Source organism: Vulpes vulpes, chromosome 4, assembly GCF_048418805.1.
Source record: "Vulpes vulpes isolate BD-2025 chromosome 4, VulVul3, whole genome shotgun sequence".
Classification (NCBI taxonomy): Eukaryota; Metazoa; Chordata; class Mammalia; order Carnivora; family Canidae; genus Vulpes; species Vulpes vulpes.
In genome coordinates this window covers 94,777,602-94,801,762 of record NC_132783.1, presented here as the reverse complement: position 1 = coordinate 94,801,762, position 24,161 = coordinate 94,777,602, and the positions used below count along the sequence as shown (strand labels likewise).

The following is a 24,161-nucleotide window of genomic DNA, read 5'->3' as shown; positions in this document are numbered from 1 at the left end:
CCGATGCTGGGCTTAATCTCATGACTCTGAGATCAAGACCTGAGTCAAAACTTAAGAATTGGCTGCCCAACTGATTGTGCCACCCAGGTGCCCCTCTGATTGCCATTTTATAGGTAAAGTGACTTGCCTCAGCACTCCAGGCTGACTCAGGGATTAGATCAGGAGGGAGCTGGCCTAGCTAATCTTGGCTCAGCATTGAGTAGGAACTCAACTAATGTTCTTAGGAATGGGTGGATAGACATATGACTGGCTGGCTAGGTGGGTGGGTGGGTGCATGAATGGATGGACGGATGGATAATGTTGGACAGGTTACTCACATAGTTGCCCACGCTAAATTTTGAATGGAACCCACCGCTGCTGGATCTGTTCAATCTTCCTCTCTTAGGAGGGAAGCTCCCTTCTCATCATTCATGTGAATCTGGGCCCCAATTCAGGCTCCAGAGTCCCATGAAAGGGAAACAAGCTTCTCAAAGGCTCCCTAAGAGCCCTCTCTGGGTTTTAGAAGTTTTGCAACAGACCTCATGCCATCATCAGCTTTTTGATCCAGAAATCCAACTGTCATATAGTTCCTCTTTCTGCCATGCTCCCCATCGCCCATTCCACTGTCAAAGAATCCCTGGGATGCATCTTCTCTCCATCCCTCCTGTTCCACTTGATTCAGACCTCATTGTCTCTCCTCTAGACCATCTCATCAGCCTCTTAGCTGGTCTCTCTGCTTCCAGACTTGCCCCCTTTGACAGACAACCCCCTTTTCTCCTACTAAAGAGACCATTCTAAAATGCAGACCAGGCCCTTCCTGATCTGGCCAGGGGCTCCACGTTCTCTCAGACACATCCTGGATTTGTGGTTACACACTGGAGACCCTCCCTGACTCAATACTATGAAGCCTTCCCAGATTTCTCTATTACTCTTTCCGTCACATGCTCCCTCTCCTCCAAGTGCTCCTAAGACCCACAGACAGATCCACAGACATCCAGGTGTGTGGCAAGACAAGAGTCCTGTCAGACCAAGAATGAGGAGAAGGGGCTAGAGCCATGAAATCTTTTTGGGGACCCTGGGAATAAAGTGCCTAAGTAGCATAAGGGTCTTTGCCTGAAGGCAAATGTGCCTGTGCCCTAGCTGGCTTGGGTCTCTTTCAGGCTGAGTTTCTGCATGGGGAAAGGGAAAGCCTGACCACAGACTCCCCAAGCAGAGCTGACGATTAGTAATTAACTGGGAGGAATCTCAGGGGTGAGGTTAATCGGGGAACAGAGAGAGGGCAGCTAGGGTTTTGGAACTTTGCCCTTGACCCAAGGGTATAAAGAGGAGGGTCCCAGCTCTTCCTCAGGCCCCTGGGGCTTCCTTAAGTAGCTGAGCAGGAGCTGAAACACAGAATCCCAAGGTAAGCCTAGGGCTCCCCACTCCCAAACCCATCCCCAAGTCTTAGAAGGAAATAGCCTATCAGTCTTGCTCCCTCACCTCTGCCCTAACTGTGCTTCCCCTTCCTGCACCCATAACATCTCAGTCCCAGTCCAACCTGGCTTAACCCCCGCAAAGGAAAGAACTCATGCACTTCTCTTCCAGCTCCCTGCAATTCCACCAAATAGCCAAGGGCCCTTGGGACAACATAGGGGTGTGGGGGTACGGGCTGCTGATACAGACTGGGTATGCCCACTCCAACCACCAAGAACTCCTGAGGCAGTTCAGGGGGCTCTAAAGCATGCCAAGGGCTTCTCAGATTGGGGCAGGCATGGGGAAACCTCCTTACCTAAACCGGTCCTGGTCTGAAAGTCATTCATAGGAGAAAGGACATTGGTGTTTGTTTATTGCTGTGAGGGAGAGAGACAGGTGGGGGAAAGAAGTTCGTTTGCGAAGGGAACTCCCAAACCTGAGATCCAGGCCAGTGGACTCTCCCGAGTGCACATCCAGCAGGTCCCATGAGCAAGCAGGTGTCCATGGCTCTTCTCTGCTCTCAGGATGATCAGAACTCCTCCCACACACATAGCCTTGGCCCACATCTGCAAGCTCTGCTGACACACGTTCCCTGGCCCCCTCTGGCTGCAGGGCACTCACAGCTCCTGTCCCTCCTGAGGCCGCTGCACACATGCCCTTCTCCCTCGCCCTCAGGCGACTCCTACTCATGTTCATCTCAGATGAACAGCCCAGTCATCTCTGCCCTCCACCCCCTCCATGGGGCACTCTGGTGGCACCTGTATCTGTCATTAGAACCCTTGTTCCCATTGCCACTTTCTATGTGAGGGGTTACTTCATTGGCATCTGTCTCCCTGCAAGACTTGGAGCTTCCTGAGAGCAGGGGTTGCCTTTGTATTGAGTCATCACTGTACCCTAGCATCTAGCTCAATGCCTAGGATAGAGTTGATACTCAACAAATACTTGTTGAACAAATGAATACATGAATCTGGGATGAGTACCTGAACGTGCATCTCTGGTACATGTGGGGGTGGAGGATGTGCGTTAGGGATCGCACACCATGGGTATTTGTGCATATGAGTATGTGGGTGTGGATGTGGACAGGGGCGTGTGAGCATGGGTCGGTTCCCAGGACGCAGCAGTTGTCATTCAGTGTTACTGCAGCTCCACAGCGTGCACCCAGGATGATGTCCTATGGAGAAAGGCTGGGGGGCCCAGCTGTTTCCCCACACCCAGTCCGAGGCGGACACGTGATACGTGGGACAGCCTTTGCCTATGTGCCCAGCCCTCAGGGTGAGTGCTGCTCCCATCCTTGGACCCTGAGTGCCCACAGTTGCTACCATCCCTGGTGAGGTCTCCACCCCTCTCCCTGCCCAGCATGTCCTTGACCCTTCCTATCCCAGGGCTTCTGGGAACTCCTTATCAGCCTCCCTCCCCAGTCCTGCATAGGATCCCAGGGACCTCCGCCTACGCCTTCCCCAGCCTGGGCCCTGTGGCCCTTCCTGAGCACGGCTGCCCCTACGGAGAGGTTCTGGAGTGCCATGACCCCCTGCCTGCCAAGCTGGCCCTGGAGGAGGACCAAAAGCCAGGTGGGCCTGGGCAGGGGTGGACAGCAAGGATGTCAGCAATTGATGCCTTAACCCCTGGCCCCTGTGCTTACAACTGGTTCATCTCCAGATCTGGGCCTGGCCCAGAAGCTGCGCCAGGTTGGCATGACATTCCTCAAGGTGCCACTGATGCTCGCCTTTCTGTACCTCTTCGTCTGCTCCTTGGACGTGCTTAGCTCTGCCTTCCAACTGGCTGGAGGTAGGACCAGAGGAGGGGACCGGGACAGGGTTCCTGAAGGGCATCAGGCAATGCTGGCTAATACTCCTCAGGGAAGGTGGCTGGTGACATCTTCAAGGACAACGCCATCCTGTCCAACCCAGTAGCGGGGCTGGTGGTAGGGATCCTGGTGACGGTGCTGGTGCAGAGCTCCAGCACCTCCACGTCCATCATTGTCAGCATGGTCTCTTCTGGCTGTAAGTTGGCCCACCAGGGCTAGGGAAAGAGTGTGGGGGGCTGAGTGTGCTGGATGGGGGCTGAGGTGGTGCGTCAGAGCTGGGGGCCAGGAAAAGAAGTGGGGCCAGGGAGCTAAGGGCAAGGGGCAGGACTCCAGCATCTCCCACTCCATCTTCCAAGGCATGGCCAGGAATCTTGGCCAGGAGAAGTGCCTCAAGATTTAGGAAGGGTGGCAAATGGGGAGTCCAGACCCAGGAAGGCTCAGCTCCCTATCACCACATAGTCCTTTCTTCCATCAGTCAGGGAAACAGAACCTACTGGAGATATACATATGATTTATTGCAAGGAATTGGTTTATACAATTGTGGGGCTGGCTAAGTAAATCTAAAATCTGTAGCAGAGGTTGTTGGGAAGGGCAGGCTGAAACTCTGAGGTGCAGCCAAGGCCGGATAGCCTCAGTTTTGCTCTTAAGGCCTTTTATCTCACCAGATGAGGCCCACTCAGATATCAAGAATAATCTCCTTTACTTAAACTCAACTGGCTGTTGAGGTGAATCACACCTGCAGAATATCTTCACAGCAATATCTAGGCCAGTGTTGGACTGAATGAGTGCTACAGCCTAGCTAAGCTGATGCATGAAACTTACCATCACACTTTGGATGCATGCACACACAAGCACAGATCTGCATTTGCGTACAGGACACGTGCCCCATATACATATATGTGCACATACAGTGTATCCATTCACATGCACGCATATGTATCATGTATACTCACATGTACCTGTGACATCAAGGCTGGGCAGCATCATGACAGGACTGCCCAGTGGAGGCCAGGACGTGGGCAGCGAGCTGGAGGGAGATGTTGTGGGGGCAGGAGCTAGGAGGCCCTCACACAGTTATGTAAGAGGTCCTCTCTTCTGCTAGTGCTGGAGGTGAGCTCTGCTATCCCCATCATCATGGGCTCCAACATCGGCACCTCTGTCACCAATACCATTGTGGCATTGATGCAGGCGGGGGATCGGACTGACTTCAGGCGGTGAGGGGGTAGAGTGGTGAGGGGCCTGTGTTTGTCGGGGGAGGGTGGTTCCAGGTGCCAGGAGCCCCTGGTATAAGTGCATCCTGGCTCTGGCCTGTCCTGCAATGTGGCCTCCCCACCCAGGGCCTTTGCAGGGGCCACAGTGCATGATTGCTTTAACTGGCTGTCGGTTCTGGTCCTGCTGCCCCTGGAGGCTGCCACTGGGTACCTGCACCATGTTACTGGGCTGGTGGTTGCCTCTTTCAACATTCATGGTGGCCGCGATGCCCCTGATCTGCTCAAGATCATCACAGAGCCCTTTACCAAGCTCATCATCCAGGTGGGGGCAAGGTGGGCATGGGGCATGGGGTGGGGGCTGGGGGATGTAAGGACCCCTCTCTCACTCCCCCCACCCACATCTTGCCCACAGCTGGACAAGTCTGTGATTACCAGCATTGCCACTGGTGACGAGTCCTTGAGAAACCACAGTCTCATCCGGATCTGGTGCCACCCAGACCCCATGGGGGTGAGTCTCAGGTCTGGCCACAAGTAGTACTGTCCAGTCCCTTCCAGTCTCACAGCGGCTTTAGGCAGCTATTGCCAATCAACTCAATCTAGCCCCATGGTTCTCAAAGTGTGGCCCGGCAGCACCTGTACCGCTGGGAACCTATTAGAGCTACAGGCTATTCAGCCCTTCCCAAGACCTTAGTAGGTCCAGGGAAAACATATTAGAAAAAACTTGGGGTGGGGTGGGACGCAGTACCCTATGTTGCAATAAGTCCTCTAGGTCTGCTCCATGCTCAAGTTTGAGAATCACTGATCTGGTTCAACCTGCTGGTTTCACAGGTAGAGAATAGGCTCCTAGAGGCTAAGACACTTACTGGAGCTTGTCCAGCCATTTCAGGGCCCTGAGTACAGGTGTAGCAGTCTAGGGCTCTCTTCTCCCCACTAGGGTGCCAGGGGGAGTAGTGATTCAGCTGTGCCATGTATTGGGGCCCAGACAGGGAGGGGGTAGTGAGGGGGTTACAAGGATGCCTGGGAAAGCTAGAAAAACAGGGACGAGACAAGTGGGCCACATGGAAACCTCAGTGGAAACACAACAGCCACTTGTACTGATGTCGGGGCCCCTTCCCCAGAGACTGCCACAGAAGTGTCCTTCTGCACCATGTCTACTGCCCAGAATGAAGATCTGTTTGGATCAGTTGGACACCTGTGGAGCTGCCATGACACTAAGCTCACAAGAAAGCAGGCAATCAGCATACTTTCTCACTCAGCCACGAAAATGGAAGTGCTTCATCAAAACTGTAATCCACAGTATTTGCTTCTTAATTGTCACATATAAGAAGCAACTCCACTTAGAACAAGATAGAAGGAAACCCGAAGCCCAAGGCTCCACGCAGGTGGCCCCCTCATCCTTCCTGTTACCTGATGGCCCTTTATCCCAGCTATCCCAGCTTGAACAGAGAGCATCCTTTCAACCTGCCCTCTGTGGTTCCTTTGTGTCTGAGCAGTGTGCAGCTTTGGTTTGGCACTTCTGAGTGTTCAAGGCAGTTTGACATCAAAAGCCCATGTGGGCAGCTCTTGGGCTGGCTTTCTGACCCCTCCAACACAGTGCCACCTTCTCACCAGCCCCCTGGGCACTCTCTGAGCTCTCTGAATTGACCAAATCCTTTTCACTTAATAGCAGAACCTGGATAACACAGAAATCACAGGGTTTGGTCTTCACAGAAAACCAGCCACAGGAGGGAGCTCCTCAGCTGTGGAGTACCTCCCTCGCTCTGAAAGCCCTGCCCCCGCCCCAGCTGCCTTGGGCAGGTATCCCCTCACATGTGCCCCGGATGTAGCCCTCCCCTGATGGGATCCACGCAAAACGCTGGCAAGGTGGACATGAGTATCCTGTCTTCCACAAGAGGAACCCAGGGCCTAGTGGTGTGAAGTAAGCCAGCCAAGTTCACGTGGCGGGGGCTGTCCTCACTGTCGCAGACGCCGCCTGCCTGAGTAGTGGTCTCGCGTCCCAGCTCTCTGGGAAGAGCCTCTCCTCGAGAGCAGTATCCACTTGGGATTTCCTTGGCTTGGACAGTAGCTGCGGGGGAGGGGGTGGCATACAAGCTCCCTGTTCTCACCCGCCCCTCTAGGTCAGATCACGGGGAACAGGGCTCTGCTGCCCTGTGCTTGCTCTCACCGCGTGTGCTGGTAGCTCCTCCCACACCAGACTCCTAATTTCCCTTTGGCCGCCCAGTCTCCCTTCCAACCTGTCCTTGTGGCCTCCAACTTTCACCAGACTGGACCCAACCTCACCTAAACCAAGTCATCAAAGACAGTGTTGGGAATCTGAGGGTTTTCAAATAGTGGAAGAAAATCCACAGGCAATTGCAATTTTTTCTTAATTTTTTAAAGATTTTATTTGAGAGAGAGAAGGAGCAGGGGGAGAGGGGGTGGGGTGAAGCAGTCTCCCTGCTGAGCAGGGAGCCCCAACGTGGGGCTCAGTCTGAGGACCTTTGGATCATGACCTGAGCTGAAGGCAGACACTCAACCAACTGAGCCACCCAGGTGCCCCTCCAGAGGCAATGGTTTAAACAAGCATCCTTTGAGGACCTGCAAAGGGGGAAAACAGGATTTATCACTTGCCCATTTTACAGTTAAGGAAACTGAGGCTCAGAGAGGCTTACCCAAGTCCATACCATTGAGGTAAGATGAAAATCCTGGTGTAATCTGGAGCCCATACTTCTGAATCCCCATCTTGCTGCCTCTTCCAGAAGCCAGTGTGGTAATCCACCATATATGTCCATTCTCCACTCTTCCTATCGGGCCTGAATGCCATGGGTGACCACAACCACTCCCAGACTGCTCCAGAGTGGCAGGTAGTGCTCTAAGAGGGAGTTCTCCTCTTTGCCACCAGACGGCGCAGCTGGCACAGTGATTTCTGTGTCGAGAAAAAGAAAGACCCTGGAGTTCCCTTTACCTTGCAGGCTGAACTACACACAGCACAAGCCACACATCCTGTATGTTTCTCCCCAGGGAAAGGATTCTCAGAGCCTGTGAGCTTAATTCTGGCCTTCAGTTTCCAGAGATGCCTCATTAATTTGGATGTTCCTACAGGCACTTAAATCCTCTCTTCCAAGATTCCTCAAAACTAGCCCCTGGGAAGAGGTTGGCAGCATTAGAACTCCTGCTGGAGGGAAGAAAATTAAGGCCCAGAGAGGTTAAGTGTTTGGTGCAGTATCACACAGCTGGGAAAGGTGCAGCAGGGGTTTCAGCTTAGGGCTCCTGGGGTTCATTTATTCTGTTCTTCCCACAGAAATCAGCACCCCACCACACACCACCGGCCCAGGAAGGATGGGTGTGTCTACGGGGTATGTCCCAGACCCTGGGCAGTCCAGTTATTTCTCTAGGCTAGAGCTCCCACCTTCCTGACAAGGAAGGATGTAGGCCTGCTCCCTCCCCTCACTCAGTACCCACCCCCTGCCTGACCATGCAGGTCCAGCCTGCCTACCTTCTGACATCCCCACCACCACTCCTCTCTTGCACTTCACAGGTTCTATGCTGCCCCCACCTTCTCCCACTTCCCCCACTGTGGGAGCTCTGCCAGAGCCCCGCAACCCCAGGCAGGAAGGTCAAGGGTCAAAACCCCAGAGGCCTGAGCCCTCAGCCTTGGCCTGCCCTTAGGCAGCCAGCCCCCAGTGGGACCCTCCCCTTCCAGCCATGAACATCCTCCCTTAAGAAACCATGGGCCGGCCCAGCCAGGTCAGGGGCACAGGCTGGTCAGGCAGCCGTTCATCTCAGGGATCATATGCCTCCCAGGGCTCTGGGCTGGTCCACCAAGGTCTTTCCCACTAGAGCCAGGATCCTCAGGCACACCTGCAGGAGCCATTGATCCTGACCTGACCTAGGAAGTCAATCTCACACAAACACCTACGCACACACCCTTCCCACTGTGTAAGCCTAGATAGGCTCAGGGACAAAGGGGGGTCTAATCCTTATGAGGAGGCACAGTATCTTACGGAAGACTTATCATGAGATAAGCCTTTGAAGAGCGCTTCACACACATTTTCTCCTGTAATTGTTTATAACAGCTCTTATGTCATCCAGCTTTAAACAGGCTCAGAGAGGTGGCATGACTTGCTCCAGGATGTTGGTATAAGAAACAGGACTGCTGGTATGGACAGCTGGAACACATTGGGGTACAGTGCCCCACTCACAGCAGCACATGTCACTAAAATAAACCAGATTTAAAGCCAGGCACCAGAAATAGTTCTTATCTCTATCATACATTTTATAAATGACACAGGTTGGAATAAACCCTAAAGGAGCTGTGACATTGAAGTGCCAGTGCCCTGCCTGAGACACTACCCTCAGCACAAGGGAGGTCTGGGGGTGTGGGATGCAGAACTTCCTGGGACCAGGGCCTAAATCAGCCTCCAGAGGAGGCAGAATGTGAATAAGGAAACGTTGTGGCTCTTGTGTTTTGCCTATGGCCTTGGGAGTAACTGCCCCTCACTGGGGCTCAGTTCCTCCTTGGGGAAACGGTTTCTGCTCATCCAAGCCCAGCCCAATTTTTCCTTTCAAGGCTGGGATCCTAAGGGAAAGATAAGCACCCCAGTTGCACTTGAGAAAAAATAATTCCTCGATCCAATGAGGCTGCAAATTAGTGGTCCAGAACAAACTGGCCCTCACATAATTGGAAAATATGGGGTTTCTCTTGTAGAATTGGGCCATTTGGCCATGCTGGCTTGTCCCTGGATGGTGACAGTGGCCTAGAGCTGAGTGGCTACTGCCCCTATAAGCTACCTGCCTAGTCCTGTGCCCTCTGAACTGGAGGGCCTCTTCAGGAACCCCCCTCACTTTACTGACAGTAGGTGAGGGCTGAAGAAGAGTGGTTCCCCCACCTCCTGTACCCAACCTCCCCCTATAAAGATTTGAGCAGGACAATGAAGTCTGGGCTAATGGTGCCTCAGGTGAGAAGATGGGGCACAGATGCTGGGGAAGCAGGGGGGGGGGGGCACCAAGAGAGGGACTGGTAAATAAAGGATGGGCAAGGGAGGGTGTTTGGAAGGAGGGCCATGGTCAGAAGCCACAGGATCAGGATACCTCTGTGGGTCACAGTGAGGTCCAGATCAGCAGACTGATAGGACAGTGTTCAGAGGGCTGACCATGGCCAGATTCTTCTGCAGCAGGCATTTCCATCCCCATCTCTCTAGCAGAGGAGACAGGCTCAGAGTACAAGCAAACTATCCACAAGCATGGAGCCAGGAGGCCCACCTCCATCCTACCCCCTACCTCTCCCTAATTCCCATCTTATCCCCAACCCCAGGCTACATTTTCCTATTTTCTAAGTCACTCTCCTCTTCATTTAGGTTCCGACCCTTATGCCCAGGGCAGAGGCGAACACCAGCAGGATGCCTGGAAATGCCTCCATGGAGAAATGTGAGTGCCTGCATCATGGGAGATGTCTGGCATGGTGGGGGCAGAGCTGGGCAGAGAAAGGGCTATCCCTCTCCTGGCCACTGCTGCTACCAGTCCCAGGAAAGCCAGCTGTCTACCAGCTCAGCTCCTGGGCTTGGATTAGGCCCTGTTGTTGAGGCTGAGGGAGCCTGAGGTGGGTCCTTAAGCTCCAATCCTGAGAGGGCAGCAAAGGCAGGGGACTGGGATACTAGCTGTGGGGGGGTTCAGCTTTCAGCAGCTTGACACTTCTCCCTACTAGGCAACCACATCTTCGTGGACACAGGGCTGCCTGACTTGGCTGTGGGGCTCATTCTGCTGGCCAGCTCCCTGATGGTCCTGTGCACTTGCCTCATCCTCCTTGTCAAGATGCTCAATTCTCTGCTTAAGGGCCAGGTGGCTAAGGTCATTCAGAAGGTTATCAACACTGGTGAGCCCCAAGAACTGGGTGTGTGGGCCCCAGGATGGACCCTTCCAAATCTTAAGTCCCACCACTGCCTTGCTGTGTGATCTGGGTAAAGCCCTGCCATCTCTGAGCCTCGGTTTCTCCCTGCAAACAAAGAAGAGATTGGGTTGGGTGGTTTATGAGGCTCCTGAGGTGCTGGCAGCTGGGGATCTGTGACTGCCTCTGGCTGTGGTTCCATTCTAGTAGGTGGCTCTAAACAGATTCTTAGAGGCCACTGATTTATTCAACAAATACTCATTAAACCCATGTGCTCAAGCATGATCTAGTGCCAGGGATACAGAGGTGAGCCGCAGAGATGGATCCTACCCTCAGGGGATTCACAGCCCAGAGAAGGAGATGGACGTACAATGAAAGATAAATGATCAAGGGGGGATACATGCAGATATAGAGAGGAGTGACCAAGGAGAAAGCGAAAATGACAGAGAATATGGAAGAAGCTTCCTTCAATGGGCTTTCAGCAGCCTCTGTGAGGCTAAAATGAGTAGTAGTAATCGGAGGTGGCTGAAAAGTGTTCTGTGTGGAGGGAACAGCAAGTGCAAAGGCACAAATGCAGGAACCAGCTGGGCAGAAAGGTGGCCAGCAGTGTGGTGGGAGCTCAGTGAGTGAGGCAGGGAGGAGTCAGCAAGGTAACAGGGAGGAGCAGATCGTGCACCCCACCCACCCCCCAAGCTGTGCTCAGAGCCTGGACTTTATACAGATGACTTTATACTTGAAGGGTTGGGGCAGGGGAGTGACATCATCTGATTTTCATTTTAAGCTTCATTTCAGGCTTTGGGGACAGGGCCTGGCACTGGCAGAGGCTGTGTAACAAATGCTGGAGTCAGGTGCATTTATGGATCTCTGGAAGCTTAGGGACAGGAGCAAAACAAAGTCTGCCAGAGGGCCAAGGTCCAGGAGGGCTTTGTAGCACATGATATCTGCACTGAGCCCTGAGGATGAACATTTAGAAGCGAAATGGATATCCCGGGCAGAGGAAATATTACTAAGCAATAGTAATGGAACCAGGCTGAGAAGAGCCTTTAATCCAAGATCAAGGAGGGCAGAGTAGAAGCCACTGCAGTTGAGCAGGGGACTGAACTGGCAAGGCCCTGCTCAGAAGCCAGCGTCCAATACCTCCTCCATAAGGGAGGTCCTGGCTACCTTCCCAAAGCCCTCCTACTGACCCTACTGGGACGGGGGTGTCCTTGTAGACTTCCCCGCCCCCTTCACCTGGGCCACAGGCTACTTTGCCATGGTGGTGGGAGCCGGCATGACCTTCATTGTCCAGAGCAGTTCTGTGTTCACTTCAGCCATCACCCCACTCATTGGTGAGTAACCATGGCAAGGTGGGGGCGGGGCAGGCTGGCAGGGAAGGCTAAAGGAAGGACCTGGGGAGAACCTGTCCTCTCTGTCTGCCCCCAGGCCTGGGTGTGATCAGCATCGAGCGGGCCTACCCCCTCACACTGGGCTCCAACATCGGCACTACCACCACCGCCATCTTGGCCGCACTGGCCAGCCCCAGGGAGAAGCTGTCTAGTGCTGTCCAGGTGCGCCTGGGAGCCTGCCCAGGGCAAGACAGGGCTGTGACTGAGGCACAGTGGCACCAGACACAGGGTGGGACACCATGGAACAAGGTTTTTGACTGCCCACTAGGGGCCACCCACTATGACAGGCTCTGTGGACACCACACGGTGCAAAGTAGACCTGGTGCCACCTCCAAGGCCTTAGCATCTCACAGGTAAAAGTTAATCAAATAATCACACAAACAACAGCAGGTGGGATTTGCACTCAGGAAGGGGTGCAACCAGAGGGGGGCTGGCCCATTCTCGGGGGTCAAGGACAAGCAGGAGTCCAGATGGCAAAGGGGCAGCTGTTCTAGGAGCAATGGAGCAATGACAAGCCTGGGGCTGGGGCTGGGGCTGGGACTAGGGCTCAGACCAATCAGGAGGCCAGAGCTTGTGAGCCAGAAACTAGTATGCATCTTTTTGTTGCTGGGTTTGGGCACAGTCTGCTGGGGAATTTGTGAGACAGATCAGTGGGGAAAATGTGTAGAGTTAGGGCAGCATTTATCACCTGGTTCAAAAGTGTCTCAATATTTTACTAGGAACCCATCAGCCCTGACTTTCTTGCTGCCCAGGCCAGGCCTGACTCCTATTATCTATCCCTGCTGGCATGATGGGGAGTCGGGGCCCATGCCCACCTCAGCCCCTCTGCCCTCTCCTCTACAGATTGCCCTCTGCCATTTCTTCTTCAACATCTCGGGCATCCTGCTGTGGTACCCGGTGCCCTGCACACGCCTGCCTATCCGCATGGCCAAGGCGCTGGGTAAACGCACTGCTAAGTACCGCTGGTTTGCTGTCCTCTACCTCCTCCTGTGCTTCCTGCTGCTGCCCTCACTGGTGTTTGGCATCTCCATGGCAGGCTGGCAGGCCATGGTGGGTGTGGGCACACCATTTGGGGCTCTGCTGGCCTTTGTGGTGCTCATCAGTGTCCTGCAGAATCGCAGCCCCAGACACCTGCCCAAGTGGCTGCAGACATGGGACTTCCTGCCCCGCTGGATGCACTCCCTGCAGCCTCTGGACCGCCTCATCACACGTGCCACTTTGTGCTGTGCCAGGCCCGAGCCTCGCTCCCCACCGCTGCCTGCCAGGGTCTTCCTGGAGGAGATGCCCCCTGCCACACCCTCCCCCCACCTGGCACTGCCTGCTCGACACAATGCCACCCGCCTCTAGCCTGCAGCCCAAAACTGCCCCAGGGGCCGGGGAAGGGCCTGTGGTCAGTGCCACTGTAGAAGGGCAAAGGGGGGTGTCTGTGCACTCTGGGCATGGGCCTGTCCTTGTGCAGCTCTTCAGAGGTCTGAGCTTGTGTGACTGAGAGTCAGTGTGTATGCGTGTGTGGGCGTGTTCAAGTGAGACTGTGTGTCATCTTGCATGTGTGTATTAAAGCACCTGTGGGGGGCTGTGTGCAGGCTATGGGGCACCTGGTGAAATTTTTGAGTCCTTTGCCCACAAGAAGATCTTGTTCAGAGGCCTGTGTTTGGTTTTCCTGTACACGCAAGTCCGACTCGGTGCAGCAGGAGTAAGGGTGTGTCTGAGGACATGACTTGCAGCTGTTTGCTTGTGCATAGATGTGGGTGCCTGAGTCACTGGCTGAGTTCTCACCCCTCCCTGTCACCTTCCTTCCTCCATGATACCATCCTGCTCATCCTCACCCAGTTGTTCTGCAGCACCGCTACAACTCCCTTTCCCAATACTTCGTGATGGAAAAGGAATTAAATTCTCATTTGCATTTAAAAATCTGTCTGCTCTCCATCTGGGGAGGGGGCAAGACCATGGCTTTGGGGTTCAGCAGCACTATTTCCTGCAAGCCACCCCAATAATCCTCCTAACCCTGCCTTAATGAGTCCAACCTCTGATTCAGACTTCCTGGGAGTCCCTCCTAGGGCCTGGGACCACCCCCAAGGCAAATATAAGAAAGGCTCTCTGCACCATCCCCACCCACCCCACCCAGCTGACTTCTGGTCTCTCCCTGCCTCTAGACTCACCCACCTTACTTCCTCCCCCTTTCTGGGATAAGAACAAGTTCCAGCAAACAAATGACAGGTGAGGGCTTTGTTGGGAGACACTGAGGGAGGGAACAGGGAAGGTGAAGATGGGCAAGAGAGGCTAGGCCCTGGGCCCCAGCACAGAGTGGGTGGGGACCAGCCATCGTCCCTCCCACCTTTGTCCTTTATCTTTGAGCAATAATCAAACCTCCCTTAATCCATCCAAACTTTTCAATTCCTCCTTTTCCATAAGGCCCCTGGAGCTAAAGCCTGCAGTGTGAGGATCAAGGGGTGGGGGATACCTAAGTTCTTCCTTGCAGTCCAGGGAGTCCTCTGGAGCCTTTGGACCCCAAGAGGGAAAGAAGGCTCTAGGGTCCCAGACCTCACTGTGATGGTCTTGGACTTGTGCTCTCTTTCCACTCTTGTTGGATTATGTGGGAGGAGATGCAAGAACCTGGGAGGGGACCCCAGAGCTGCTCTCCAAGCTACCAGCCCTGTTCCCTCACCCACTCACAACACTTGCAAAGGCTTCCTACTGCCAAGTAGAGGGGGTGAGAAGTACACTGACCTCCAGCCTGACTCCCTGACCCCATTGGGTCTAGCTGGGATGCACCTGGGAAGGGGTGTGGGAGGGGTTCCCTTTAGAGTGTGTCTTGGGAGTATGGAAAGTTTTTGGGAAAGGACTCTGGGAAGTCAGGCCAGAGGCCTCTGCAGGGCACTCACGGAAAGAGGGCCAGGAGGCCGGGAAGCCTTTGGGCTCAGAATCCCAGCCCCATTAGGTAACCCCTCTGTAAGAATGTTCCAGGAAACTGGTTTCCTCATCTGCAACTGCCCTGCATGCTCACAAACAGAGGATGAACCAGCCACGCCCAGCTGTTTATTTTGGCCCAGCTGCGAGGGCAGGTTAGCTGTCCTGCTAGGTGCCCTGCGTACGGAGCCCGTTGATCAGTTCATGCGCGGTCTTATTGAGGATGCCGCCGTGCGCGCCACGACGGCCCATAAGCACGAGGAGCACGCGCGGGGTGTGGCCTACGCAGATGGCGCGCCCATCCAGCCCCTTAGTGCGTGCGTCCAGAACGCCATCGCCCTCAGACAGCAAGTGGTCACGGAGGACGCAGCAGCGGCGGCCTGCAATGCTCAGACCTGCCTGCAGGAAAGTGCGGCGGTCGGGCCCTGTGAGCACACCCACCTCCTGCGGGGATATGGCAGCCAGAAGGCCGCCGGGGCGTGATGCCCACACGCAGCGATTGTCCGAGTGGCCCACGATGGCCACGTCGTCAATACGCTGGTCCCGGAGCACTGCACTGATATAGCCTTTCCAGTCTCCCATTCTGGCTCAGAGTGTGTCCCTCGCCTTGCACGTTCAAGGGATATCCAGCTGTGCCATGTGCCTGGAACCGAGACACTGTGACGCACGTGGGGTCGGGGTTGTGATATTGAGGCATGATGATGTCACAGAGAGGCTATGTACACTGGAGAATGTATATGTGGGGTGAGGGAAAGAGGTTCTGAGGCCTGGTGAAGTTGTAAGGTTAGCCTAAAAGAGGAAATCGTGTTGAGTCTATATAACCCTTGAAAAACCAACTTAAATGGCTCACCAAGCACAGTGTGCTCGTGGGTTTTAGAACAAAATGAAAGAGGGATGCCTGTGTGGTTCAGTGGTTGAGTGTCTGCCTTTGGCTCAGGTTGTGATCCCACGGTTCCAGGATCGAGTCCTACATTGGGCTCCCTGCATGAAGCCTGCTTCTCCCTCTGCCTCTGCCTCTGTCTCTGTCTCTCTGTGTCTCTCAAGAATAAATATATGAAACCTTAAAAAAAAAGAAAAAAAAAAAGAACAAAATGAAAGAGAGCAAGTCTGGACAGCCAGACCTCTCGGCCTGGTAACCATTCAACCCCCAGAATCCCCAGTGTGGTTCAATGTTAGGAACATCAGAATCTCCTGGAAATCTGTTAAACAGATTGCTGGGTTCCAACTCAGAGTTTCTGATTCAGTAGTACAGGAGGTAGCTGGAGAATATGCATTTCTAACAAGTTCCCCGCTGAGGCTGCTGCTGGTGGTCCAGTACACTTTGAGCCCCACTGCCCTACTGCAAGTTGGGGGGAGTCATCTTCCACATTGCCAGCTCTGAGTCCACACCACTGTTGTAATATTAAGCATTTCTGACCATGGTTCTCAGCCTCTGCTGCACATGGAATCACCTGGAGAGTTATAAAAACATATTACTACCAACACCCCAGTTAGAGATAACTGATTTAATTGATCTGACGTAGTTCTCAGGCATAGGTTCAAAAAAGCTCCCCAGATGATTCTGGTGTGCAGCAGAGGTTAAGAAACTCTGTTCTACAAACTTCAAATGTTAAGATAGTTTCATACAAGGAATGATTTATGGAGTCACCTTGCTCAGGGCTTGGTACACAGAACAGCTCAGTAAATATTAACTGGACATGAATCTCTATATTTTGCTTAAGATCTCAATAGATTCTGTTCCCTGAGAGGTGTGGAGAACTGCAGCAGTTTACTGTCTTGGCATTTTCCATGGGGTCCCCTGAAGAGCTGTGCCTCTCAAGCATTTTTAAAGCACTTTATTGAGTGCCTACTCCATGCCTGCCACAGTGACGGTGCTAAGAGGAATGAAACACATTCCTTGCCATCCGTAATCATAGGCCAATTCCCATTCCAGAATTGCCCAGGAGGGAAGGACAAGTCCCGAGACCGTCAGGAATTGGTATGCTCCTGGATCCAGGTCACATAGCTGGCCACGTCGGTGTACACACCTGGCTTGTAGCGGTCGCCACAACCTGAACCCCAGCTGATGATACCTCGCAGGATGAGCTGGCGCTCTGAGGCCTCTTCCTCACACACTAGTGGGCCCCCGGAGTCACCCTGGGTCGGGGACACGTGGCTCAGCGCAGTTGGTTTGGGGTCTGCACTTGACCGGGTGGAGGGCGCCAAGGCGGCCCACGGACTCACCTGGCAGGCGTCGGTGCCGCCCTCGAGGAAGCCAGCGCAGAGCATGCCCGGGATAAAAGAGGCTCCGTGTACTTCGGGGGCGGAGCAGCGCTGGGGAGGGATGAGAGGCACCTGCGCTTCCTGCAGGAAGCTGGAATATTCCCCCGCACCTACGAACCGAGAGCGCTTTCCTCACACCCCTCTCGACTTTGCTTGCCGCCCACTAATTAGCCGGTGAGGAAGAGAGTTGCTCTTAACACCATTTTGACAAAACAGAGAAGAGCGGGGATTTGAATGGGCGGGGCGGAGCAGGACTGCTTTGGAACCCCACTCCCCACTCCCACCCCCCAGTGTCTCAGAACAATGCTCCCCAGCTAGCGAACCGACTGCTCCAGCGCGAGGCCGGCATCCTTAGCCGTGGCATCACAGCGCCCAGAAAGAACCAAGGGGAAGCGTGATTCCCCCGGGACCCCTTAGGAGATTTGGATCCCCGTCCCCAGCAGTGAAGCCCAGGACCTGGCAGGAGCTGACTGCGAGGGCCCCGCCGCCCTCCCAACGCGCAAGGTCGGCGCCGCCTGTCCCTCGTGGTGCCCAAACTGCGGGTTTTTCTCGCCTACCCCGGTGGCCAGAGGTGTCCCTGCCGCCCCCAGCCTTCTGCCTACCCTCGAATAGGTGGCCCCAGCCGGCCACCTCGCAGAGCGCGGCCTCGGCCTCGGCCTCGGCTGGGCGGGCAGCGCCGCTAGGCAGGCACACCGGCTGAACGAAAGGCGACGGGAGCGCGCAGCGGCCGTCCGCCGTCTCCTGCAGGCGCAGCAGCGCTAACCAGGCGGGGAGCACGGTGAGCCCCGGGCGCCGGGACTCCGAGCCCGCCTCCGCCCTTCCCCCTGGGCGCCGCGGGGCGCCGCCACGCACCCAGGTCGTGCTGGTAGGTGACGGGCGAGAAGGACTCGTGCAGGCGGTACGCGCGCACGGCCAGCGTCTGGCACTGCTCGCAGCTCCGGTTATGGCGGTCCTGGCCGAGCACCACCGTCAGCTCCCCCGGCGCCGGCCTGCGGGCGGGGGGGTGCGGGGGCGCGCGCTCAGAGCCCGCCACAGGCCTCCTGCCCCCGAGCCCCTCCCTGGGTTTCGGCTCCGTCCTGGGGCGCCGGGGAAGGGGGCGGGAGGTGGGACGCGGGCTCGGGCGTCGCGCGGAAGCTGGGCGAGCGGGAGAGGGGAGCTGGGGTCCCCCGCGGGCGCCGGGCGGGCGGGGACTCGCCGGCTCTGCAGACAGTGAGCCGCCGTCAGCACCCAGCAGGAGGCGATGAGGCTGCCCGCGCAGAAGCTGTGGCGCCAGTACAGGGCGGCGATGTAGGGGTGCGCCCCGGGCAGGGCCACCAGGCCCCCGACGACGCGGCTCAGCGAGGACAGCCGCTTCCGGAGCCGCTGTCCGCAGCCCGAACTGGGCACGGCCGCGGGCTGCTCCCGCGTGGCGCTCGAGGCTGCGGGAGGAGCCCAGGCTGAGCGCGGGGAAGACCCGCCGGGGGCTGCCAGGTAGCGGGCAGCGCAGCCGCTGGCCCCTCGCCCCTTCCCCACTACCTGGGGTCGGGGGCTGGGGCTTCTGCAACGCTGAGAGCGAGGGCACGGGAAGGGTCGGACGGCCAGAGGGGACTTGGGTTGGAGGCAGGATCTGAGGGATCGCCAGGCCCGGTGCCTGGCATCGCGCCAGGCGGCAGTATTCCCAGCTTAGCCGGTCGCCGCTCCGCACGAAGCACCACGGGCGGGTGTCATTGTCCGGGTTCCTGTAACGCGAGCCGTTAAGGCGCGCGTAGCCCCAGAGGGCCCTGGGGCAGAGGGGGACACCCTGCCCCCCCCACCCCCCCAGCGCACCGGCAGAAGGCGTGGTTGCCCAGCCCCCAGCTCAGCGCTTGCTCTGCAGGCACTTCCTGGTAGCTGGCCTCCGAGGCCCACCGCTGACACCGAGCGCCCGAGAGCGCAGCATCGGCCGCTCCGCGGTAGTCAAGCCCGCGGCCGTGGTAGCAGCGCGCCTCAGTGTCTGGGGAGAGAGGAGACTCCTTGCAGCCCGGAACCACGCTCTCAGCCACTTTCCCCCGCTCCTCAGCCCTTCCCCCCTGGGGGCGGAGCTCCCGCTCCTCTGGCTGCCGACTCACCCACGTCGCAGAAGCGTCCAGCGTAGCCGGCGGGGCAACGGCACAGGCGGTGAGTCTCCGCCTGGAAGCAAGTGCCTCCGTTGAGGCACGGGTTGGTGTGGCAGCCTGGCAGATGGAGTGCATTGAGCCACCTCTGGGCCCAAAGACCCCCACAGAGAACTCCCTTTTCCTTGGACACACTACCCTGGGGTTCTAACAGCTTCTCTTCCCGACTCAGGCCAGTTCTCCGCCCATCCACTCACCCTGGCTGGCCACCAGCTTGCAGTGGACATCAGGACCCCTGCACTCGCACTTGGCCACACCGGCTGGCTCGAGCCTATGCCATATTTCTTTCTCATGGAAGAACTGGAGAAGCTGAGGCTCAAAGCACTTCTCTGGGGACAAAGGGGTGAGGGCAGGGGTCTCAGGAGAGGCTGGGATCATGCCAAGTCTCTGGGGATCCAGAGACTTCTTCAGTAGGCCCAGGACTGCCGTGTTTCCTCAGCATCTTCTCCCCTGCCTTCACCATCTCCTTACCTCTTTGGCAGTGCTTCCCAGTGAAGTGTTCTGGACAGATGCAGTGTGGGCCGTCTGGCATGTTCACACAGGTCCCTCCCTTCTGGCAGGGGCTGTGTTTGCTGCAGTGGTCTGAGAGATGGACACAGTGGAAGTAAGAGTGGGGAGCCTGAATCAGACAGCCTGGCTCATGGAGGCCAAGTCCCTACCCAAACCTTGCTTGTCTTGTGATCTTGGCATTCCAAGTTTCCATGTTTTACTTCACCCACCTGTAAAATGGGGCTACCTTTTCCTAGAATTTTTCCCTCTGGAGGGAAGGAAGGGTCTGGGTGGGCCCAGAATACCAGGTGTGTAGGGACTGATGTTACCCAGGAGAGTAACTAGTGGGGAGGAGAGGGCCCTGCACCACCCCCAAAGACTGTGTGTAGCACCTTTCACTTTCTTGGGCTCCAGACAGTATGCCCATTGCTGGTCCTGCTCGAAGTTGGGGGTGGTAGCACACCTGTAGAAAGAGATGAAGCTTCCCTGCTTTGCCCAAGGGGCTGGCCCACCCTTCCCTAACAGAGCCCCCTCTCTCCACGAAGGATTCCTTGGGCAGAAAGTGGGCAGAATCCATCTCCCCCAGGGCCCTGCTCCAACCCCTTCTGGGAGTCTTACCAGGGCTGGGGGCCAGGCCGGCCCCTGTGGGTGCATTTATGGTACAGTTGCCGGTTGTACTGGAAAGGGAAGTAGCAGGGCTCCCCAGTGACAGTGAGAACTGCAGAGATAACACACTCCCTGATGGTATGCCCCATGCCCCCCTGCCCAGGTACCACCCCTCACAGTCTGGTTGAAAAATAGACCCTTGAAACGATTGCTGTGCCTTCAAGACTGCTTCTTGCTTAAAAGAGCTTCAGTTCTGTAGTCAGACAGTTGGAGTGGACTCCTGATTTCACCACCCTACTAGTTGTGTGACCTTGATTTCACCACCTACTAGTTGTGTGACCTTGGGCAAATTTGCAGCCCCCAGGCCTAGAAGAGTGCTTGCCACAAAGTAGGCACTTAAAAAATACTAGGTGAATGTAGAAGTCACTTGGCCACTCTAAGCCTTAGTTTCCTCACCTGTAAAATGGCAATGATCATAGTATAGTTGACCTTTGAAAAACACAAGTTTGAACCATACTCACTATGGTGGATTATATGTGGATTTTTTCCAATAAGTACAGTACTATAAATGTGTTTTCCTTATTATTTTCTTAAAAACATTTTCTTTTCTCTAGCTTACTTTATTGCAAGAATACAATTTATAATACATTTAACATACAAAATATGTGTTAATCGACTGTTTACAATGTCAGTAAGGCTTCTGGTCAGTAGGCTATTAGTAGTTAAATTTTGGAGAGTCAAAAGTTCTACAAGGATTTTCTACTGCTAACGTTCTTGTTCAAGGGTCAACTATACAGTTGAAGAATTTTAATTTTGCAAGATGAAAAAGGTTCTGGAAATGGAGGGTGGTAATGGTTGCAGGACAATAGAATGTCCTTAATACCATGGAATTGTATGCTTAAGAATGATTATGATAGCAAATTTTATATTATGCATATTTCATAATAAAAATAACTTTTATTTTTTGAAGATTTTATTTATTTGAAGGGGAGAGAGAAAGAGGGAGAGTGGGGGATGGGGGAGAAGCAGAGGAAGAGGGACAAGCAGAGCTCAGCCAGATGTGGGGCTCGATCTCAGAACTCTGGAATCATGACCTGAACTGAAGTCAGATGCTTAACTGACTGAGCCACCCAGGTGCCCCTAAAAATCACTTTTAATGATGCAGATATAATAGTACAGAAAGCATAAATTTAAATGAAGAGCAAGTTAAAAACAGCATGTCAAATGTGGTCCTATTTTTGTACAAATATATTTACATATGCATCAGAAAGAAGTCTAGAAGGACATGCCCCAAAGTTTATAGGAGTGGTTTGTCAGAAGATAGTGGATTATGGAGGAATTTCTTCTTGCATTTCTGTAATTTCTAAAGTTTTACAATAAAAATATTGTTACTATTATTTTTTAAAACAGTATGGTCGAGCCTCTCTATTTGCCATACTTGCAAATTTGCCTTCTTGCTAAAATTTATTTATAATCCCCTAACCAATTCTCAAGGTGTTTATATGGTCATTTGTGGACATGCATAGGATGGTGAAAAGTTTGAGGTGCCTGAAGCATTCCCAGCTGAGGTGAAACAAGGTAATGCTCTGCTTCTTGTTTCAGCTCTTCCAGTGTAAAGAAGTGTCCTTTTCACAGTCGTTTAGAGCCACAGTTTTGAAATTTTGTGCTTCTGGTAGATGCTTTTACTGTTGAAAATGCCCCCCAAATAGACAGTGTTGAAGTTCTTAAGCGTAAGCAGGTCACTATGGGTACCACAGAGAGTATTTCTGTGTGAGATAAACTTCGTCCAGCCATGAGTTATAGTGCTGCTGGCCATGGACTCAGTATTTTTTTTTTCTTTTTTCTTTTAAAAATATTTTATTTAAATTCAATTTGCCAACATATAGTATAGCACCCAGTGCTCATCCCATCAAGTGCCTTCCTCAGTGCCTGTCACTCAGTGACCCCAACCTCCCGCCCATCTCCCCTTCTGCAACCATTTGTTTCCCAGAGTTAGGTGTCTCTCATGGTTTGTCTTCCTCTATAATTTTTCCCCACTCACTTTCCCTCCTTTTCTTTATAGTCCCTTTCACTATTTCATATATTCCACATATAAGTGAAACCATATGATAATTGTCCTTCTCTGATTGACTTATCTCACTCAGCATAATACCCTCCAGTTCCATCCATGTCAAAGTGTGGCTTCAGGATTAATGAAGCAACGGTATATTAAGTATGGTATCTTGAAACAGAATCACACATAAAACAAGCTTTTATGTTGACAGTTGATGAAAATGTTGAGACTCAAGCTCACAGAAATCTAACCTGATATTTCCTTTAGGAACAGCCATTCAGCATTTGCTAATTCAGTGTTCTCGGTGACTTAATAGGCACATGGCAACCATGAATGACAAGACTTGACTGTCTACTTCAGAGGGGTGTTGTGAGGCTCATATGAAATAATGTCTATCACATACTTAACACAGAGTCTTAGCACATAGAATGTGCTCAATAAGCATTAGCTGCTGTTTTGTTATTAAAAGCATAGTGGCACTTGCTGAGGGCCAAACCAAGAACAGGAATAAAGGAGGAGAGAAGAGTCTTAGATGGACCTTTAAGATGCCAATGGGATGGACAGAGAGGAGGACGACTGCAAGTGGGTAATGAGACAAGGGCAGGGCACCTAGGTTGGCTCAGGCAAGAGAGAGGAAAGCAGTTTGGCTGGGTGTAGAAGGAAGAGGAAAGGAGGCAGAGACAGGCAGGGTTGGATGTGAGGGCCCTAGTGCCATGCTGAGGTCCTGGGTCTGGCCCCACTACACCAGGCTTACCAGGGCAGGGTCCATCTAGGTCACAATTCTAGGCAAATATTGAGTGCCTGAAAGAATATAGGCAATGGGGAGCTGCGGCATGATTTGAGGTGGGGGGGATGCAGACATCTTCCACCTAAAAGGGAGCTTGATAAATAAAAGCTAATATAGTTTAATCCTTTACCATGCAGCAATCTGTGGGCTGAAGGCTTCACATGGATTAACAACTCATCTCTCCTCCACAACCCTAAGAGGTGTACTATTTATGATTGGGAGCAATTGAAACTTGGAGATGTCAAGTCACTTGCCCAGAGTCACCTGCACATAAGTGATGAAGCCAAGATTCAGAGGCATTTAGGCACCAAAGCCCTGCTCTGATCCTTCCTTGTCCATCAAGGGCCATGGCCTCTGTGTAGCATGACTGATGCCTGTAAGATGTACTGAGGGAGGGAGAAGAGAGGCTAGGGAAACTAAAGAAGACTGGAAGGCACTGGAGTGGGCACTCAGATACAGCTCAAGCCCTGCCCTCCAGGAGCACACAGTTTGTCATCACTCTGGGTCCCCAGTGCCCATGGGCACAAGACCAGACACATAGTAGACACTCTGGTCTGAATGTCAGCCAAAGTGGGGACAAAGTGAAGAATACCTAGAATCCCTCCCTGCGCTCCAAGAGCCCCAAACTGCCATCAGCACACTCCGCACAGTACTCATTCCCACCTAAGGGTCTCTTAGGAGGTGCAGCCAGGGTACTTACCCACTGTGTGCTCATCCACTCTGTGATTATGCTCTTTGGTGGCTTTCCAAGGTGGAGTCTACAGAGGAGAGAAGACGGCAGAGAATTGTCCCAGGAAGTCATAGCCAGCCTCTGAACTTGTGCCAGTCCTCAGCTTCCTTTCACATCTCAGAAATGCAAAAATTTCCTCAAAAGACCTAGACCATTCCTTCCTCTTTCCGTTGTCTCCTCAAGATCCCCTCCTCTGGAAATAAAGACCATGTCCTCCTATCCACTGGCTCTGGGTGTCTCTTCCTCCTCCACCTGGGCCTTATGGGTTATTCTTGCCTTATCAAATAGGCCTCCCAGTCACCTGGACCAAAAGGTCATGATCAGAGGCCAAGGCTGTAATAGAGACTCCCAGGGCCATCCCAGCACAATTCTCCTTGTTCCCACAGCTCTCACCAAAAGCACTGACTCCAGGCTTCCCAGCAGGGACCCCAGGAACAGCAGAAGCCTCATGGCGTCTGTCTATTAGTCCAGCTGCTTGCCCAGGAATCCAGATCAATA

The 24,161-nt window shown here is 53.9% G+C and overlaps 4 protein-coding genes across 23 annotated transcripts in view; 2 read left to right on the top strand and 2 right to left on the bottom strand.

Annotated features, from left to right (window-relative positions):
* Nucleotides 1-1,275: 1,275 nt before the first annotated feature.
* On the top strand, nt 1,276-13,608 carry SLC34A1 (solute carrier family 34 member 1). 7 transcript variants are annotated; one of them, XM_026006254.2, is made up of 13 exons: nt 1,276-1,381; nt 2,575-2,703; nt 2,850-2,999; nt 3,088-3,216; nt 3,288-3,431; nt 4,338-4,449; nt 4,573-4,768; nt 4,859-4,954; nt 9,783-9,852; nt 10,130-10,297; nt 11,524-11,640; nt 11,735-11,859; nt 12,541-13,608. In XM_026006254.2, exons 2-13 carry the CDS (start codon nt 2,595-2,597, stop codon nt 13,042-13,044), a joined length of 1,920 nt encoding a protein of 639 aa, XP_025862039.1. In that variant the 5' UTR covers nt 1,276-1,381; nt 2,575-2,594; the 3' UTR covers nt 13,045-13,608. The 7 variants fall into 7 exon arrangements, with proteins under 7 accessions (XP_025862039.1, XP_025862055.1, XP_072612596.1 ...); XM_026006270.2 differs by having other exon boundaries at nt 1,319-1,381; nt 2,837-2,999; XM_072756495.1 differs by lacking the exons at nt 9,783-9,852; nt 10,130-10,297; nt 11,524-11,640; nt 11,735-11,859; nt 12,541-13,608 and adding exons at nt 7,727-7,781; nt 8,518-8,666 and having other exon boundaries at nt 1,319-1,381; nt 4,859-4,965.
* Nucleotides 6,805-24,161, bottom strand: F12 (coagulation factor XII). 13 transcript variants are annotated; one of them, XR_012001158.1, is made up of 15 exons: nt 24,057-24,158; nt 23,634-23,691; nt 20,106-20,205; nt 19,880-19,950; nt 19,470-19,580; nt 19,196-19,327; nt 18,954-19,058; nt 18,673-18,838; nt 18,382-18,584; nt 18,062-18,284; nt 17,719-17,855; nt 17,469-17,624; nt 16,828-16,976; nt 7,110-7,351; nt 6,805-7,023 (listed from the first exon to the last, which is right to left on the bottom strand). XR_012001158.1 is itself a non-coding variant. In XM_072756486.1 (14 exons), exons 1-14 carry the CDS (start codon nt 24,111-24,113, stop codon nt 15,831-15,833), a joined length of 1,893 nt encoding a protein of 630 aa, XP_072612587.1. In that variant the 5' UTR covers nt 24,114-24,159; the 3' UTR covers nt 15,713-15,830. The 13 variants fall into 13 exon arrangements, 7 of the variants coding, with proteins under 7 accessions (XP_072612587.1, XP_072612583.1, XP_025862106.2 ...); XM_072756486.1 differs by lacking the exons at nt 6,805-7,023; nt 7,110-7,351 and adding an exon at nt 15,713-16,055 and having other exon boundaries at nt 24,057-24,159; XM_072756487.1 differs by lacking the exons at nt 6,805-7,023; nt 7,110-7,351 and adding an exon at nt 16,425-16,740 and having other exon boundaries at nt 24,057-24,161.
* On the bottom strand, nt 14,303-15,312 carry PFN3 (profilin 3). The gene has a single exon (XM_026006336.2). It carries the CDS (start codon nt 15,184-15,186, stop codon nt 14,773-14,775), a length of 414 nt encoding a protein of 137 aa, XP_025862121.1. The 5' UTR covers nt 15,187-15,312; the 3' UTR covers nt 14,303-14,772.
* GRK6 (G protein-coupled receptor kinase 6) overlaps nt 17,589-24,161 on the top strand; it is a 29,995-nt gene continuing 23,422 nt past the window's right edge. The window contains exons 1-2 of one of the 2 annotated variants that reach the window (XM_072756496.1): nt 17,589-17,731; nt 18,722-19,002. The gene's annotated coding sequence lies outside the window, so the exon portion shown is untranslated. Of the gene's footprint in view, nt 17,732-18,721; nt 19,003-24,161 lie in introns of those variants that run through there. The other variant, XM_072756497.1, reaches the window with a different exon arrangement.

Coding starts and splice junctions, on each gene's coding strand:
- SLC34A1 (XM_026006254.2), top strand. CDS start 2,595: ATGATGTCCTATGGAGAAAGGCTGGGGGGCCCAGCTGTTTCCCCACAC. Junction 4,450..4,572: donor GATCGGACTGACTTCAGGCG/GTGAGGGGGTAG, acceptor CTCCCCACCCAG/GGCCTTTGCAGGGGCCACAG. Junction 11,860..12,540: donor AGCTGTCTAGTGCTGTCCAG/GTGCGCCTGGGA, acceptor TCTCCTCTACAG/ATTGCCCTCTGCCATTTCTT.
- PFN3 (XM_026006336.2), bottom strand. CDS start 15,186: ATGGGAGACTGGAAAGGCTATATCAGTGCAGTGCTCCGGGACCAGCGT.
- F12 (XM_072756482.1), bottom strand. CDS start 24,113: ATGAGGCTTCTGCTGTTCCTGGGGTCCCTGCTGGGAAGCCTGGAGTCA. Junction 19,328..19,469: donor TGGGAAGCACTGCCAAAGAG/GTAAGGAGATGG, acceptor CTTTGTCCCCAG/AGAAGTGCTTTGAGCCTCAG. Junction 16,977..17,468: donor CTGGGGCCACCTATTCGAGG/GTAGGCAGAAGG, acceptor CTCGGTTCGTAG/GTGCGGGGGAATATTCCAGC.